The sequence below is a fragment of the Danio aesculapii genome, chromosome 6 (assembly GCF_903798145.1).
Source record: "Danio aesculapii chromosome 6, fDanAes4.1, whole genome shotgun sequence".
Lineage (NCBI taxonomy): Eukaryota > Metazoa > Chordata > Actinopteri > Cypriniformes > Danionidae > Danio > Danio aesculapii.
The window spans coordinates 9,671,486-9,690,830 of record NC_079440.1 but is presented as its reverse complement, the minus strand read 5'-3'; the positions used below and the strand labels follow the sequence as shown (position 1 = coordinate 9,690,830).

Genomic DNA, 19,345 nt, shown 5'->3' with positions numbered 1-19,345 from the left:
ACCACAAAACCAATCATAAGTGTCTTCTTTTTTTTAAATTGAGAGTTTTGCATCATCTGAAAGCTGAATACATTTATTTAGAACAGCCTAATATTTGTCTGAGAAGCATTTATATGAAAATTAAAAACCAGAGGATTCACAAATATCAAAATAATGTAAAAATCAGCTTTAAATTGCACCTATCAATGCATATTACTAATCGAAAATGACATCTACATATATTTACAATAGAAAATGTAGTAAATATCTTCACGGAGCATCAAAAATGATGGAAATATACTTAATATCTTATTGGAACATGATCTTAATATTCATTCATTTTCCTTTGACTTAGTCCCTTATTTATCAGGGGAGGCCACAGCGGAATGAACCGCCAACTATTCCTGCATGTTTTATACATCGGATGCCCTTCCAGTCGCAACCCAGTACTGGGAAACACCCATACACACACTATGGCCAATTTAGTTTATTAAATTCACCTGTAGTGCATGTCTTTGGATTGTGGGGGAAACCAGAGCACCCAGAGGAAACCCACGCCAACACAGGGAGAACATGCAAACTCCACACAGAAATGCCAACTGGCACAGCTGGGACTCGAACCAGCGACCTTCTTGCTGTGAGGTGACAGTGCTAACCACTGAGCCACCGTGTCGTCCCAATTCTAATGATTTATACATACATACTGCATATGCATACATGCATGCAAGACTTTGTTTTGTGGTCCAAAGTCAAATTTAATTAGTTATTACCCATCACAGAAAATATGTGGATGTAAACAAAGCTAGTGTGTCTATTCTAGTACAGCACAGGCCAAAAAAGCATCATGCGACACCGACCAGCCTCATGTGACTAAACACACACATGCATTTCTATCTCTACTACACCACAACGCCTAACATATCACACCGAGAGAAACAGCCATGCAAACACAGCCGGGGTATCTAAGATAATCACAGAGCGGGTTCAGAGACTGTGGATACTGCATTGTTTGTGTGTGTGAGGAGGCAAAACTGCATTATAATCGCATCGACTTTTGGACAATACACATAAGCATGTTACATAATTCATGACACTCATGGCTAACAATCTTTTTCATGGCAGTCAAAGACAACACTGATCACTGATTGTAAACACAGAAACAGTGAGTGTGTGTGTGTGTGTGAGAGGAAGAGATGGTTGAGTTTGCTGATGCTACAGTGCCATCCACTAATATTATAGTATAGAACAGTATATAATACACTGTAAATTGGGTTTCACGCAATCGATTGTGTTAACATGAAGGAATTAAGTTAACTTAATTTAAGTGGATTGAACATGAACTATTAAGTTGTTCCAAAAAACACTCAAGAATTGTGTTGATTCAGCCCATTTGAAATAAGTAGTTTACTGCTTGTTAAAACTACTTATTTAAAATGGGCTGAAACAACATAATTCTTGAGTTTTTTGGAAACATCTTAATAGTTTTATGTTCAATCCACTTATAGTAAAGTAAATATGAGCATGAGCATGAGATATGACTGTGGGAAAAAAGTCTGTATCGTTTAACCCTAAAACATTTTGCAAATATTAACAAGAAAGCTTGCAGATGCATGTGGCTGTTTTTGCATTTTTTATTTATTATTTATTCTTTGCATATTTATATTTGTTTAAAAAAAAGTTTCGATTTGTCCACCTGTCATGATTTGAAGATGTGTGCGTCACTATATGGGGCATTAAAATATAACGCGCGTGTTGGCGCCAAAAGCCTATTGGTTAGTGCGTCAACATATAGCACCCAGGTGCTCGCGGAGACCCGAGTTCAATTCCCGGCTCGAGGTCCTTTGCCGATCCTTTTCCTCTCTAAGCTCCCCATACTTTCCTGTCTGTAAATCTCTACTGTCCTATCAATAAAGGTGAAAACCCCTATAAAAATAAATATTTAAAAAAAAAAGAATAGGATACATGTTTGGAAATAACTCTTGGATATAATTTTTTGACCACACTTCATTATTATTGTTCATTTATTCGTTTGCTGGAAATTAAAACTGAATTTAGAAATAGTTTTGAATCAAATCTTTGCGCTTAACAAATTCAATTAAATTTGTAGGCCAATAGATGTCTTCAGTGGAGTGAGTTTCAACCGTTTCCTCATCCACGAAAGTAAAGGAGTAAAGTAAAGAGAAAGTAAAGAGGCTGAATGGAGGAGGCTCATTCTTCATCCTGGCGTTGCAGACGGTCTGTTTATCTGTTTTCTCACAAGTAAAGTGTTCAGTTTTTCCACTTACAAATAACAAATGCGCCATGGCGAGATGCAACTGACTCTTAAAGGGAATGGGAGATGACTTCTGTTTAATGCATGTTATGCTCAGAACACACCCATAACTCATTAAGAGAATAAGCACAACCCTGTTAAACCATGCGCCAGGGCACAGAGCGTATTTTTCCATCCTTAAAATAGCAAAAGTGGAGTGCTTTTGCGCCTTGCGCTTTAGACTTTCAGCTTAGATCATTAAAATAGAGCCCATAGTGTTATTCTTGAGTTTGACCCATTATGAATGAAATCAAATGAAATTGAATACTAAGTGAGTTCGGCTTTTGTGTTTTATCATGTAAAGCCCTGTCAAACAGAAAAATCATCTTTGGACATTTTCCTTTTCCTAATCACCCAGTACAAAAAAATGTCAAATCCCAATAGAAACATACATCAAAACTATTTGCCACATCATGAATTTATTGGGGTCCCAATTACTGCAATATTTAAATTGCTTTTAAAAAATCCATATTTGTAATATTCTATAGTTGTTAAATGGACAGGTCAACCAAAAATGAATTGACTCACACCGAAGTGGTTGTAACTGTTTATGCATTTCTTTCTTCTGTTGAACACAAAACAAGATATTTTGAAGAATGTTCTGCCATTGACATTCATAGCAGGAACAAAAACAAACTAATAAAACACTGTGAAGCTCAATGGCTGTTTTCACCCCAGCATTCCTCAGTATAACTATCTTAGTTTTCAACAGAGGAAAGAAACTGAAACAGGTTTGAAACACCTGAAAGATGAGAGTAAATGATGGCAGAATTAATTTTGAGTGAACTCTCCCTTTAATATTTCAGTTTTCTTTTAATATTCTGAGCAAACGGTTCAACAAAAGGACATATTTACCCAGATTCCCAGTATTAGTGAATGGCACTGTACTGTATATACTGACCACTGTTCATTATACAGAAAAAGGATGTATATCAATATATCGACAAAATCAGTTTTTTTTTTCTGTGTGTGTGTGTGTGTAGATACAAACGTACAGATGATTTACACAGAGCATTTAAGGCTCTATAAACCGCACACACTGTGTTTTCCAGAATCTGACACAAAATAATCCAAAGCAAAAGAACAAACGTAACGATTCCAAAGGCCAAATTAATCCCACCCGTTCCCAAAGCGCCGCATAATGAAAACCCGGCCTCACTTCTTGTTCTTGAGCTGGTTGGCGAGCCAGTCGAGTCCCTCGTACAGGCCGTCGCCGCTGGTCGCGCAAGTCGCCTGTATATACCAGTTACGATGGCGGAGCGAGTGAAGGCCCAGTTTATCTGTGATCTCGGCTGCGTTCATAGCGTTTGGCAGATCCTGGAGTCAAGATTAAAATCATGACAGCAGAGCAGTTAGTGAAAGTGCACAGTTGATTTAAAACAGGATCTGGGGTCTCATTTATAAGCATGGCGTACACACAAAATCAGGGTGGAAACATGCGTACGTCACTTCCCAGGCAAAAGTAGTGATCTATAAAAAAATACGCTTGATGGGAGAATTTAAACCTATTCAATTTCTAAGCAAAGTTTTGTTACCTGTTTGTTTGCGAAGACGAGAAGAACAGCGTCACGCAGTTCGTCTTCTGCGAGCATCCTCATCAACTCCTCTCGAGCCTCGTTCACCCGCTCCCGGTCATTGCTGTCCACCACGAAGATCAGACCTGATCACGAAACAGCAGAGGTGAAGAACAGAGTCTTACTCAACAAGCAACAAACACCCACACAACACAAAAAGACTGCACAGATTATATCCAATGCAACATTTTGACTTAAAAGGAAATTCTTTATAGTCATTTATTATTATAATTCAATTTTCATTTTTATTATTCATTCATTCATTCATTCATTTATTTTCTTCCGCTTGTCTGTGTCCGGGTCACGAGGGCAGCAGTCTTAGGAGAGAACCCCAGACTTCCCTCTCCCCAGACACTTCCTTCAGCTCCTCCAGGGGAATCCTGAGACGTTTGGAGGCCAGCCAAGAGTCCCTCCAGCATGTCCTGGGTCTTCCCCGAGGCCTCCTCCCAGTGGGACATGCCTGGAACACCTCCCTAGGTAGGTGTCCAGGAGGCATCCGAAACAGAGCCACCTCAGCTGACTTCTCTCGATGTGGAGGAGCAGCGGCTCTACTCCGAGCTCCTCCCGAGTGTCAGAGCTCCTCACCCTATCTATAAGGGTGCGCCCCACCACCCTGCGAAGGAAACTCATTTCGGCAACTTGTATCCGAGATCTTGTCCTTTCGGTCATGACCCAAAAATCATGACCATATGTGAGAGTAGGAACGTAGATTGACCGGTAAATCGAAAGCTTTGCCTTTTGGCTCAGCTCCTTCTTTACCACAACGGACCGATACATCGACCAATCCGCCTGCCAATCTAACGCTTCATCCTTCCCTCACTCGTGAACAAAACCCTGAGATACTTGAACTCCTCCACCTTGGGTAAGGACCTTCCTCCAACCTGGAGATGGCAAACCACCTTTTTCCGGTAGAGCACCATAGCCTGGGACTTGGAGGTGCTGATTCTCATCCCAGCCGTGTCACACTCTGCGGCAAACAGCCCCAGTGCATACTGAATTATTATTATTATTATTATTATTATTATGTAAGAGTGTGGATGATACCATTGTTATTTTTGTTATAATTATTTCAATTGTAAGACATCTTTCTTTTTAGATTTTCATTTTTATTATTATTATGCCAGAGCTACTGTAAGTATGTGGATGATTATCAATGTTATTTTTTAAATAATTGTTTCACTTGTAACAAAATGGTATTTTTAGATTTCCATTTTATTATTATTATTATTATTATTATTATTATTATTAATAGTATTATTATTATTATTATTAATAGTATTATTATTATTATTATTATTATTATTATTACTATTATTATGTCAGAGCCAAGTATGTGAATGATTACCAATGTCATTTTGTAATAATTGTTTTATTTGTAACTAATTTTTTATTTAGGTTTTCTATTTTAATGTAAATTTTGATAAAATACAAAGAAACTTTTTTTTTTACATTTCAAGTTTATTTTTCATTTGTTTTTGTTGTTTTTTATTTATATTTCAGTGTTCTCAAACTAGTTGTTTTATGTTAAAATGTTGCTTCAGCTACAAGTTTTTTGATTGGCCCTTTTTACGGTGTGATTTTACTTACATAGACACATACTAGGGTGTAATTTACACAAAAATGACATTTTTGGTCCGTACCTTAGTATTGAAGTGACATTTTCATTTCATAAGGGGAAACATTTTTCCTAAAACTATAGTTTTTTTCCTTTTCATTAAAGTACTGAAAAAAGTTAATAAACCTGATTTAAAATGAAATCTTTAAATAAAAACACATACCCAAACAATTTGATTAAAAGTAAATACTGTGTGTGCTGCTCAACTCGACAAACAAATTACAATAATTTACATAAACTGCTCAATGTAACTGGTGTTTAAGTGGGAGAAGCGAAGTGTGTGTGTAACTCACCCTGTGTGTTTTGAAAGTAGTGTCTCCAGAGCGGCCTGATTTTATCCTGACCGCCAACATCCCACACAGTGAAGCTGATGTTCTTGTACTCCACTGTCTCCACATTAAAGCCTGACACAAACACAAACATCACAAACTGACTTAAACACAATAACAATATAATTTTACTCATTCCGATGGTACGATTACAACCCAGGCTCATTCTGATCACGTACCCCTGTACAGAAGAGAGCTAAATACGTCCTAGGAGCTAAGTATTTTTGCCGTTTTAGTTTTGGCAAATCCACCAAAGGCTGCTGTGAAATCTCAAATTTCTTGGACGGGTGTCATTCGGGCCTGCTCTTCTTGCGAAAATCCACCAGAGGCCGCTGTAGACTGACTGACAGAATTATTGATTGACCGATTGACTGACCCTCCCTCCTCCTTTTCTAAACCCAACCGACAGTGTTTTCAAAAGAAATCCAAAAAAAGAAAAGCCCTGGTGGCAGCCTGACTTTTTTTAATTATAAACTAAATAATCAACTTTAAGGTGCACTAAGTGGATTTTGCCGAACAAGTTTGATATTTGAGAGCACCATAACAAACACGTTCATACCCACTGAACTATTGTTTCAAGACACGCCCCTTACTGCTGATTGGCTGCAAGTGTGTTTTGGGAGGCGTTGTCTGACAGTAGGATCAAAAGGCATCCATTGGGGACCAACACAGTGTGAAAAATTGCTTAATGCACCTTTAAGTAAAAATAAATCAACATCATTCATAACAAAAATATTAGAGATAAATGATTCTTTCTAAAAATCTACATAGCTTTTAGTAGCATTTGAAGAATCTCAGAAAACGTATCCTTTTTGTTAGAATTTTAAGGAGATGTTTTAGTTTTGGTTAATTTAAGAGTAGGGTAAATATAAAGCACTTTGAGGTCTCAAAAATGCTTTCAGTAAATTGATTTATGGTTTAGTTTAATCAGTGTCAAAAAAACATTTGTTGATAATGATTGGCCCTTTCCTGAAACGAAACTAATGTACATCTCCTGACAAGCAATATGAAAAGTTGAGGTTTTTTTGTCTTAAAGTAAAAGTAATGCTAAATTAAGTTAATAGATCACAGGATTAAAGGAGGATAATTTAAAATGCATTCATTCCAATTGGATTAACATATTTAACTGTATAAAACAGTAATAATAAGGTAGTGCTGTAATAATAAGGTAAAAATGTGTTAATATTCACAGTTCCGAAATGCAATAACAGTATACAGATTTTGAATTTGTTATGAGGGTTGAAAAACTTGATATGGAAGCCATTTGGAAGCATTGTAAAAAATTCACTGCAATATGTGTGTGTGTGTGCATTTAGGAAATGTTGTACTGCTACACATTCAAAACAAAAAAATAAGGAAAACACTCTGTTGCAATGCTTTCTGGAAATAGTTTTCAAAAAGTTTTTCGAAAGTAATTTTATTAGAGGCCGATCACGCCGTACACACTTTTCCATTTAGAGAATGTGAGGCGTACCGCACTGCCTTTATTTGTTAATGCACAGTTAATGCATTTTAATGATTTGTTAATGCTGGTTAATGCATTACTAACATGAACAAACCATGAACAATACAATTATTGCAGTATTATTTTATATGTCAGTTCAAGAAAATATAGTAATTCATTGTTAGTTCATGTTAACTCACGGTGCATTAACTAATATTAACAATAATGAATTTGGATGCTAATAATGTATTATTAAATGTTTAATTATGATTAATTGTATAATTGTTCATAATTAGTACGTGTTAGTAAATAGCTTATTCTAAAGTGTGACCATGACCAACTCATGTATGCTGTTGGTTTGAAAATTGCGTCGTTTCTCAGAGAGTGAATTACGCCTGGAGATACCCGTTTAAATAGTATTGCAAGAGTAAAGCATATTTAAATATTAAAGCAATAACAAAAGAGAAAGCTTTTACCGATGGTTGGGATGGTGGTGACGATCTCTCCTAGCTTCAGTTTGTAAAGGATGGTGGTTTTCCCAGCAGCATCAAGTCCAACCATCAGAATTCTCATCTCCTTCTTTCCTATCAGACTCTTCAGCAGATTGCCAAAAATATTCCCCATGATTCAGTGTTTTGCTGCCTCTAGCCAATTGCAATCCTGAAAGCTGCGTCCTTTGTGTGGAACAGTCCACTGAGGTAAAAGACTGAAAGCCTCGAGATACAAGGTTACAGCTGAGTCCTGGAGAAAGAGAAAGGGAAAGAAAAGAAAACGTTATTCTCAGGCTCTCAGGATGAACAACTAAAATATGTAATCATTCATTTATTTTTCTTCAGCTTAGTCCCTTTATTCATCAGGGGTCGCCACAGCGGAATGAACCGCTAATTATTTCAGCATATGATTTATGCAGCGGATGCCCTTCCAGCAGCAACCCATAATTGGGAAACACCCATACGCTCTCACATTAACACACAATCAACTATTCACTAGGGGTGTAACAGATCATGGTTGATTCGTGATTTGTACTGATGGTTGTACGGAGCCCGCAGTTCGGAACACACGTGATCCGTGGATTAATAAATTTTTTGAACTTGTAGATTAATCCTAAATTTGTAACGATGGCAGAGAGATCGCCTCTCGCTTCATTCAAATCACTTGTATGAAAGCATTTAGGCTTTCCTCTATAATATAATGACGAAGAAGAAGAAGTTGTGGTAGGTTATTCGGGAAGTGGTGGGTTTCATTAAAGATGTTTTCTGTCATTAATGCATTCAGTGTAAGCTGCACGATTAATCATTAAAAGATCGGGATCTCAACACCCACGCAACATGAATTATAAATGATGGTGATTTGCATATGTTTATTAATCCTAAGAGATTCAGTCTTAAGTCTTTTGAGTTAGTTATGAAGTTACAACCAGTCGAATAACACAGCAGTACTGAGAGAACAGTTTATAGTGTAGATATAACCACTGATGATTTATGGTAAAGATTAAAATCACCATCAAATGCATTTAACAACGCTCAAAAATGAAAGTTGAAGGCAGCAGCTACATTATTTAACCAATAGGTGGCGACAACCAGGCATCAAAAATATGCCACTGATTAATTACATTTACATTTACATTTAGTCATTTAGCAGACCCTTTTATCCAAAGCGACTTACAAATGAGGACAAGGAAGCAATTTACACAACTATAAGAGCAGCAGTGAACAAGCGCTATAGACAAGTTTCAGGTGTGTAAAAGTCTAAGAAGCAAAACATTAGTAGAAAAAAAATAAATAAAAATAATCTTTTTATGAATGATTTTTTATAATCTCATTATGAATGAATAACTCTCATTTATTGAAAATGAGACTAAATATATATTTAAATATACATTTTATACTAAATATACTTTTAGTTTCATCAGCAACAGTAGCAACAGTGAATTTTTCAAAGTACTGAATAATTGATTATTTATTTTTATTCAGCTGATTATTCCTTCATTTTATTTGTAATAAAATTACAGGTTCTATTTGTTAAAACCAAGTTTCTTGCAGTACTGTTTTTGCAATAAATGAAAAGCAAATTACATTTGTCTCCTCCCCATTTTGGCTGATCTGAAAAATGGTCCGATCCATGACAAAAAACTTAAATGTGATCCGAACCGTGAGATTTGTGATCCGTTACACCACACTACTATTCACCTATAGTGCATGTCTTTGGACTGTTGGGGAAACTGGAACACCCGGATGACACGAGGAGAACATGCAAACTCCACACAGAAATGCCAACTGGCCCAGCCGAGACTCGAACCAGCGACCTTCTTGGTGTGAGGTGACAATGCTAACCACTGAGCCACCGTGCCGCCCTACTTTTTTACATTTGTTTTGTTATTCTATTAAATAATGTATGTGATATATATATATATATATATATATATATATATATATATATATATATATATATATATATAAGTTTAAGTTTAATATATTCCTTTTATAATATTAATTAATATAAGTTTATGTTAGAATGTTATTTTATGTATTTATTTATGCATTTGCGTATGTATTTGATATTTAATCTTATTATTTATATTCTTATATTTATATTTTTCTGATGGAGTGCTACAGTGTCTGTGGTACTGTTTAAAGAAAATAACGTAAACACATTAAAAATCATTAATGAATCATTTATGATAAATAAATAATAATAAATAACCAAGTAAATTGAATAAGCATTTAATCAAGTATAGGATATTATATTAATAGGATATTCTAAATTAAGATACAGATATTATCATCGGTATAAATGATACAAATATAGATAAAGATTAAATAAAACTTAATTATGAGATAATCAATGAAATATGATTTAATAATATTCAAATAAATAAAATGAATGAATAAATTATCAACAGGACAACTGTAGAAAAAACATACAATAATGTAAGAAAATGTTTAACTAAGTTCCCTAAGAATCTTTGGGAAGGTTTTCCAAATAATCTTTTCACTCATCCATAATATACATACTTTGACAATATAAATCAGGGGTCACCAAACTTGTTCCTGGAGGGCCGGTGTCCTGCAGATTTTAGCTCCAACCCTAATCAAACACACCTGAACAGGCTAACCAAGGTCTTACTAGGTATACTTGAAACACCCAGCCAGGTGTGTTGAGCCAAGTTGGAGCCAAACTCTGCAGGGACACCGGCCCTCCAGGAAAGAGATTGGTGACCCCTGATATAAATGATGTCTTCATACAAGAAACTAAACATATTTAATTATCATATAAAAGATTAAATACCCCTGGGGACGGTCTCAACTGAAGATTCATCCTTACTATGGGAAACAACTAAAGCATTTTCTAGAGGTATTATAATAGCATATACACATAGTAAAAGGCGTAAACAAGCTGCACAAAAAGAAATTTTAGAGTCTAAGCTTCGGGATGCTGAGAGAACATACATTAATAAACCAAGCCACGGCGCTTAGGTCTGCATTAGACTCCCTTTTAACAAAACAGGCAGAAGTTAAAATTCGTTTTGCTAAGCAGAAAATGTATGAACATGGGGATAAAGTTGGGAAATATTTAGCACACCTAACAAAGAAAAGATCAGACTCCCAATCCATACAATCTATTATAGATAGTAACGGTAAACACTCTATGGACAGTGTATTCATTAATAATACATTTAAAGATTATTTTGAGAATTTCTACAAATCAGAACTAAAAGGGGACACAACACAAACCACAGAGCTTTTCTTCTCGACTCTTAATCTCCCCATGTTATCTGAAGATCAGTCATTACCCCTTAATGCCCCTACACTGTAAAAATTAAAGGTTCCTGGAGGCACTTTTTGGGGTTTTTCACATTGCCACACCGGCGGAACCCTCTAAAGAACCTCTAGGCACCATTTCAAAAAAGGGCAGTTCTTTGAGGAACTTCAAGGGTTCCTGGAAGAACCCTCTTATTAACACTGTAAAAATGAAAGGTTCATGGAGGCACTTTTTGGGGTTCTTCAAATTGCCACGCCGGTGGAACCCTCTAAAGAACCTCTAGGCACTATTTCAAAAGGAGCAGTTCTCTGAGGAACCCTCTTATTAAGAATGACCAGGAACCACCTTGAGTGCTTTGAAGCACCATTTTATTTTTTAATGCTTGTTTTTCCTATCTCTCTTAATTTATGGTTTGTGCAAACATGTTTAATCACAAATTCAATAGACATCTATCTATCTATCTATCTTTATCTATACATGTTTATAGATTTTTAAAAAATACAATCGCATTTTTCTTAAATAATTACTTTTATTAATCAATATACATCACAATTACATTCACATAATATGATTAATAATGTAATATACATTTTAATGCAAATAATCAAATTTAAATAATGTCTAGCAATAACAGTCAGCAACATCTTTAGCTGTCCACTGCTTCACATTTGAGGTGTCCCTATAAAAGTAAATTAAAAAGTAGTTAACCTGAGAAGTTATGAAAACAAAAGAAATTCACAAAATTCCCAGAGCCATTTTTTTTACTTATCAAGACATATACACAAAAGATAAGCAGAGCATTTCTGAATAACAAAAGGAAACATCAATAAAGTTAGGAATTGTCTTAATTTATATAAAAGGATTTTTTTTCACTGCTTGCAGAGTGCCCGTATACATCAATAAAGGCAAAATCCATAGAATGTAAACCTCTCAAATATGTGAGCACAATCAGAAATAAGACAACACAAAGGCTGTCTGAAACCACTCCCTCCTTAGTGCACCCCACATATTTTCCCACTCATTCACACAGATAATGCACTATAATTTTGAGTGTAGTGCATTTGCGATAGTTATTTTATTCAGGTTGTAGTTATTAGCTTTTTTTTTTTATTAACCATTAGTTGATTAAAAACACATTAAATAAAGAGAAAATTAAATGAGTTAAAAATTTAAATCAACTATGCATGAAGGTCAAATATTGTTTTTGGACTAAATTTAAGTGGCCTTTGAAATACAGAAATTAATATTACAGGGCTCAACAATAAGTTTTTACAATAATACAATGTAAAAACATGTATATACAGTACTTAATAAGTGCATTGTACCATATTATTAATTTAACTTTAAGTACTGTGGTTAAGGTGCCTTAATATAAAGTTGGTCTTGTTTTTTAAAATATATAAATGAAAGTAAAGCAGTCTGTCAAGTTTACATTATCTGCGAATTGTTTTCTACTTTGATGAAAATATATATTACAAACTCGATTAATGTAACCATTTTGAAGAAAATGCCATGTTTTACTGTAGTTTTTAGAGCTAGGGTGCAGCTATTTTGGAATGTCGCTGTGTCACCGGGTTGGTTCCGTTCCCTCAACTGAACTGATGTCGTGGAAGTAATGGACTGAACATGAAGACTGAAAAGCCTAATTTAACACAATGCTTGAAGTTGTGGACATGCATCGCAGAGCTGGTACAAATACAAGGAACACACTTGTGTTTAAAATCAATTTTTTTTTAAAATGTTTACTATTTTTCTTTTTTTTTTTTAAATACTGTTCATTTGATGTGCTTTGGTCTACTCTCTCACACTGGTGCAGCGCTGCCTGGCACGGTGATTTACATTCAGACTAATGCAACGATTACAATAATCTTTCAACATTAAATATGAAGCACGAAAAAACCTGTGATGTGAAAAACGGCACCGATCTTAGTTTGGTTTGAACATGAACAGAAGTGAGGGGCTATATAGTGAAAAGTGAAAGTACCCGCCTCCATTACGTCAGGTACCAGATCTTGTTAAAGACATTGAGGGCAGTCAGGCATCGTAAAACAGAGAGTGGACCAAAGCACATCAATTGATCGATAATAAAAGAAAAATTTAAAAATGTATTTTTATGTTTCGGACATACAGTTGAAGTCAGAATTATTAGCTCCATTGAATTATTAGCACCCTTGTTTATTTTTTTCCCTAATTTCCAATTTTTTTTAACACATTTCTAAACATAATAGTTTTAGTAACTCATTTCTAATAACTGTTTTATTTTATCTTTGCCATGATGAGAGTAAATAATATTTTACTAGATATTTTTCAGAACACTAGTATTCAGCTTAAAGTGACATTTAAAGGCTTAACTAGGTTAATTAGGTTAACTAGGCAGGTTAGGGTAATTAGGCAAGTTACTGTATAACGATGGTTTGTTCTGTAAACTATCAAAAAATATAACTTAAAAGGGCTAATAATTTTGACCTTAAAATGGCTTTAAAAAAAATTAAAAACAGCTTTTATTCTAGCTGAAATAAAACAAATAAGACTTTCTCCAGAAGAAAAAATAGTATCAGACATACTGTGAAAATTTCCTTCCTCTGCTAAACATCATTTGGAAAATATTTTAAAAAAAGAAAAAAAAAATTCAAAGGGGGGTTAATAATTCTGACTTTAACTGTAAATGTAATGCTTGTATTTGCACCAGCTCTGTGATGCACATCCAAAACTTTATGCATTGTGTTAAATTAGGCTTTCTAGTGTCCGTGTTCAGTCCATTACTTCCACTGTATCTGTTCAGCTGAGGGAACGGAACCAACCTTGTGACGTCAGACAGTGATATTCCAAAATAGCTGCACCCTAGCTCTAAAAATATAAACTATTGTAAAACATGCTCTTTTCTTCAATAATGGTTACATTAATCGAGTTTGTTTATTATATTTTCACTAAACTGGACATCAATTTACAAATGAATGTAAACTTGACTGAGTGCTTCACTTCCACTTTAAAGGGACAGTTCACCCAAAAAATTTAATTCTGTCATCATTTACTCAACCTTCACTTGTTCCAATCCTGTTTAAGTTTCTTTCATCTGTTAAACTGAAAACAGAAAACCTATAACCACAATCCATACTTTTGTTATACTGGTTATAATTTATTTTTAACGGTTAAAAATGCTCAGCTTTAATCAAAATATAATGTTTTGCGCTCAACTAAAGAAAGAAAATCAAACAGGTTTGGAACATATTAGAGGTGGGTAAATGATGACAAAATTTTTATTTACTTTAAACCATGTTTATTTGTGAGGTGGTATTAACTAACTCACTACTTTGTAAAAAAACTTTAATTTGGTGGACACTTTATAAATATTATTTTAATTGAACAACTATTAATTTTAAATGTATTAACCAAGCATTATGTTGCTTTATCTAATAATAAATGTAATTTAATTAAATTCAAGTTCACATACTGTAGTTATTTTGCTTTAGTCAGGTTTCAGTAAGACATTAAGATTAGGATTATTAGTGCATTAAGATTGTTGTCTGTTCATTTACAATACGTGCTTTAGGTGCAAGTGGCCTGACGTTTAGAAGACCGAACTTAAAAAAAAAAAAAAGTATTTTCACTTATTTACCATTTTTCTGGTTTGATTTTTAATAGATTTTTTTCTAGAACACATAGTAAATTAAATTCTTGATCTAATAATGCGAGGAACAGACAGTTTCTATGAAGTTAGCCAGATATGCATTACTGTGATTAAAGTGGGACGAGCAAAAGTCTACATGACTAAAATGTGGATTTTCACTAACTAGTCAAAGCATCCTGAAGATGTTGTCCGACAGGAATTCAGCTCCAGTATTGCTGTGGTGCAGCCCATCAGCATGGGCAAGCCTAGGACGATCCTAGAAAAGATTCCAATTGTTAATAAAGAGCAAATTCTTCACACCATGTTAATAGCCATTCATTCAGAGCAAAAAGTCTGCTGAACCTTTCATGTCCACAGCAGTAAGTAGAAAGCTGTCCAGAAATGATGATCTGCATTGCAAGTGAAGTGCATCGGACCGTTTTAACCTGGCCCTCTGCTACCTGGATTTGATACAGCAAACTTTAAATTTCTAGTCTATATCTGTCACAATGATTTACACCTAATATGAATACATCAGAAACAAGCAAATGAGAAAATAAGTGAGTGATTTTAAACACTTAAAAGGTTAAAAGTTTAATGTCATTAGTTCAGTGTTACCCAGCTGGATAATGATTATCAAATATTGTTTGTTAAATGAAGTATTTTTACATTTATTTCCAATTCAGTTAGTTACTTAAAAAAATACTTACATTTGAGGTGACTCAAACGGCTGTTTGAGAGAGAATACTGAACAATTTCAGGGTTTATGTGGATGTTCTGAGAAGGAAAAAGGCAGGCTTTATGTACATTATTTGTGTGAATGAATAAAAAATATATTGAAGTACATAACTTAGACACAATTTGTCACACAGGTAACTGTTTAAGAAACGCAAATAATAACAAATGCGTAATATTACTCACAAACAATAAAAGGAAAGAATATTAGATAGCATCGCGGCTAGAAAATAATATACGCAGCCCTGCTCAAGACACTTGCTACACACTGTTTATGTAAGGGAAGACAATAAATAAATAAATATATTTGTGGGTAAAGCCGTCTAATAAGTACGAATGTATAACGTTATCTGTTTAATTTGAAATTAACGGTCGCTTGCAATGGCTTTCATGGAAGCTTCGTGTTCAATGACAATAAAATATTTCGACATAAATCAATATTTTACATCAAATTATTTATATTTGTGTGAGGTAGACGTGTAATTTGAGTGATTATGTATATCCAGCCGATTGTTATTATCGCAAAATAATAATGTTTACCCAATCTTATACAACAGCAATCGCTTCGCGAGACGTTCCTAAAACAGGTTACACGACATAATGATGCGTGTAAGTTTAGATATTTGTGTGCAAATCGTATCTAATTTGTATATTTATTTTGCCAACTTACTCACCTTCCGTGTGTTAGAGATGACAGCCGTCATGAAATGGAGGAAAGGAGCCGTTACAACTCGCTATTTGAAAACGCTCCTGCGACCTGCGCGTGCACGATGATGCGCGTCCGCGTCATGTTTATATTATTTTGTTAGTTCCGGTTAATTTTTATTTATTTATTTTGGCAACACAATTAATTCCATTCCATTAATCCAAGAAACAGATGAAAAAAAAAACATTTAATTCAGAAAAATAAAAATGTACAAAATACTGCATTCATTAGCAAGTTATCTTTGTTGGTTTATCAAAACAAACTGGAGGAATACTTTTTATTAATAACCCAGAGCCCACAGCCTATATACTTAAGTTTAGTTATATCTTAAATATTTTTCATGAGTGGATTTTTGAAGAACTGTGCTATAATAGTTCTATTTTTATAAAAATAACAACAATAATAATAGCTTAATATTTATTATTATTATTGTTAATATTATTATTGCAGAAGTTGTTGTTGTTATTATTATTGTTTTAAATGACAGACAAATTGACAGAAAATTTAATTAGCCCCCTATAATAATTATCATTTTCATAATTGTACAAGCCTGTGCATGTTTTTGTCTCTTTTTTTCCTCTGTTGTGGCTCATTTGTATTTTATTCTCCAAAATTACTTTTACATTTTCACATTTTTTCACAATTTCCCAGTCAGTCTCCTAACTGCAATCAAGTCAACATTTAGACTCTTATCAATGATATTCTTATGTGTTCACAGTGAGTGCCACACAAAAAAAAAAAAAAAACACCAAATTTCATATCATTCTAAAAGCACAAATAACTAAGTAAATATTAAGTAAATTAACATCCATCTCATTTTCTGGTCTCCACAATTGTCTATTTAATTATAACAAAAAAAATCTTTTGGTTCCTTTAAGTGCTAGCTTTTAGAGGAGAGATCCACCAGGAACCATTATATAAGTTCATAGATCTTTCAGTAACTCTTTTTTGAAAATTGAGTTCCTCCAATAACTTTCAAAGTGCTTCGAGGTCTTAGTGTAAGGAAACAGTGACTCCAGAACCTCAGTATTGACAAAAAAGTGCTTGTAGGATCCCAGTTACTGCAAAAGGGTCCTGCAAGCACTGCAAAGACTGTCAGTGGTTCCTCAAGGAACCCCTTTTTGAGAGAAAGAGCTTTGAGGCACTTAAAATACATGTTGAAGTTCCTTGAGTACTCAACAGAGTACTTGAAGCACCTTTACTTTTTACAGTGTATATCTAAAAATGAGGTTCTAGCAGCAATAAAGAGTTTACAATCTGGGAAAGCACCTGGTCCAGATGGACTTAGTTGTGAATTCTATAAGGAATTCAAGGACTTATTAGTGGATCCATTATTAAATATGTTTAATGACTCTTTTAGAAAAGGCCGCCTACCACAGTCATTGAGAGAGGCAAATATATCCCTAATTTTGAAAAAAGGAAAACAACCAGAGTACTGTTCGTCATATCGCCCTATATCTCTGCTAAATGTAGATCTCAAAATCCTTTCAAAAATTTTGGCCACCCGCCTGGAAGGCTTTCTTCCTATATTAGTAAAGGATGACCAAACAGGCTTTATTGTAGGCCGTAACTCTGTAAATAACATGCGACGTCTTTTGAATGTGATTCAACTTGCTAAACAACAATCCATAGAAGGTCTTGTAATCTCATTAGATGCGGAAAAGGCGTTCGACCGCATCGAATGGCCCTTTTTATTCCATACGTTACATAAATTTGGTCTTGGTGAACAATTTATTAAGTGGGTACAAATATTGTATAATGAGCCATTTAGTGCCGTACTCACTAATGGATGTAGATCCTCTATGTTCAAAATTGAGAAAGGAACAAGGCAAGGTTGCCCTCTCTCACCGCTTCTGTTTGCCTTAATAATTGAGCCGTTAGCAGAAGCAATACGGGAAAATAATAAAATTAATGGTTTTATGGTAGCAAACAAACCACACAAGATTGCTTTATACGCCGATGATATTCTTATATTTATGGTAAATCCTGAAACATCTACCCCAAATCTCTTAGACACGATTGACAGGTTTGCAGTTTTTTCTGGTTATAAAATCAACTACCATAAATCAGTGGCAATGCCTATAGGAAGTTTACAACAAATACCCCAAACACTACCATCATTTCCATTTGGGTGGGCCCCAGAAGGTTTAACATATTTGGGCATCAATGTCACCCCCTCCTATGAACAAATGTATAAAGCCAATTTTATTCCACTTTTTGAACGCATTCGAATGGACTTAGAAAGATGGAACATTCTCCCTATTTCTTGGATGGGTCGGATCTCCCTTTTAAAGATGAATATTCTACCGCGACTACTCTACCCTATTCAAATGATTCCGATAAATTTTACACACAAAACCATTAAGAAACTGAATGGCTGGTTCAGTTCTTTTATTTGGGCAAACAAAAGAGCACGTATCAAAATTTCAACTTTAATGCTTTCATCTTCGGCAGGCGGACTTGACCTTCCAGATATTCGAAAATATCAATTAAGCGTACATTTGCACTGTATTTCTGATTGGATACATAAAGGACCCAGTGCAGTTTGGTTTGACATTGAAAGTTCACTCTGTAAAATCCCTCTCAGAAATTTGCTTTTTTTAAAAAAGCTTAAATTAGTGAAACTTTCCTGCAATAATCCCATTACGATTTGTACTATCAAAGCATGGCAATTTATAAAACGTTTGGAAGGAAGATCTCAACTCACCTCAACTTTTACCCCCATCTGTGATAATTTAGATTTTCTGCCAGGAACTGAAGACCCACAATTCAAAGTCTGGTCACTGAAAGGTCTCACTACATTACATGACTTGTTTGATGGAAATATTTTAATGTGTTTTGACCAACTGACCAATAAATATAATATTCCGCGACAAGATTTTTTTCGCTACTTGCAATTAAGAGACTTTGTGAAAAAAGACACTACAATACTCGTAAACCAGGACATTTCAGTTGTGGAAAGACAACTTTTTTCATACATGGACAATTCAACAAGCTGTTTCTACAAAGTCCTTAAGGATTGTGGCTCTTTAAATACGGACTCCTTGAAAGAGACTTGGGAAAGGACCCTTGATATACAAATAACAGATGATCAATGGGAGGAAGCTTGGAAAAATGCAACGTCCCTAAGTGTATGTAACAGAGTAAAAGCAATGCAACTGAAAATTCTACATAGAGCTCACATCTCTCCCTCACGGAGGCACAAGTTTCAAAAGGAGTTGTCACCAATGTGTCTGAAATGTAAAACTGAGGAAGGAGACCTTGTTCATTGTTTCTGGCTTTG

General features: G+C 34.7%; 1 protein-coding gene across 1 annotated transcript in view; it reads right to left on the bottom strand.

The window, feature by feature from the left end:
* Positions 1-3,260: 3,260 nt before the first annotated feature.
* The window catches only part of arf3b (ADP-ribosylation factor 3b), a 24,274-nt gene continuing 8,189 nt past the window's right edge, over positions 3,261-19,345 (bottom strand). Inside the window, exons 2-5 of the mRNA XM_056459461.1 lie at positions 7,729-7,993; positions 5,773-5,883; positions 3,826-3,950; positions 3,261-3,607 (exon numbers count right to left, since the gene is read on the bottom strand). Of these exons, the coding sequence (XP_056315436.1) occupies positions 3,446-3,607; positions 3,826-3,950; positions 5,773-5,883; positions 7,729-7,876 (546 nt within the window). The 5' untranslated portion in view covers positions 7,877-7,993 and the 3' untranslated portion in view covers positions 3,261-3,445. The remainder of the gene's footprint in view (positions 3,608-3,825; positions 3,951-5,772; positions 5,884-7,728; positions 7,994-19,345) is intronic.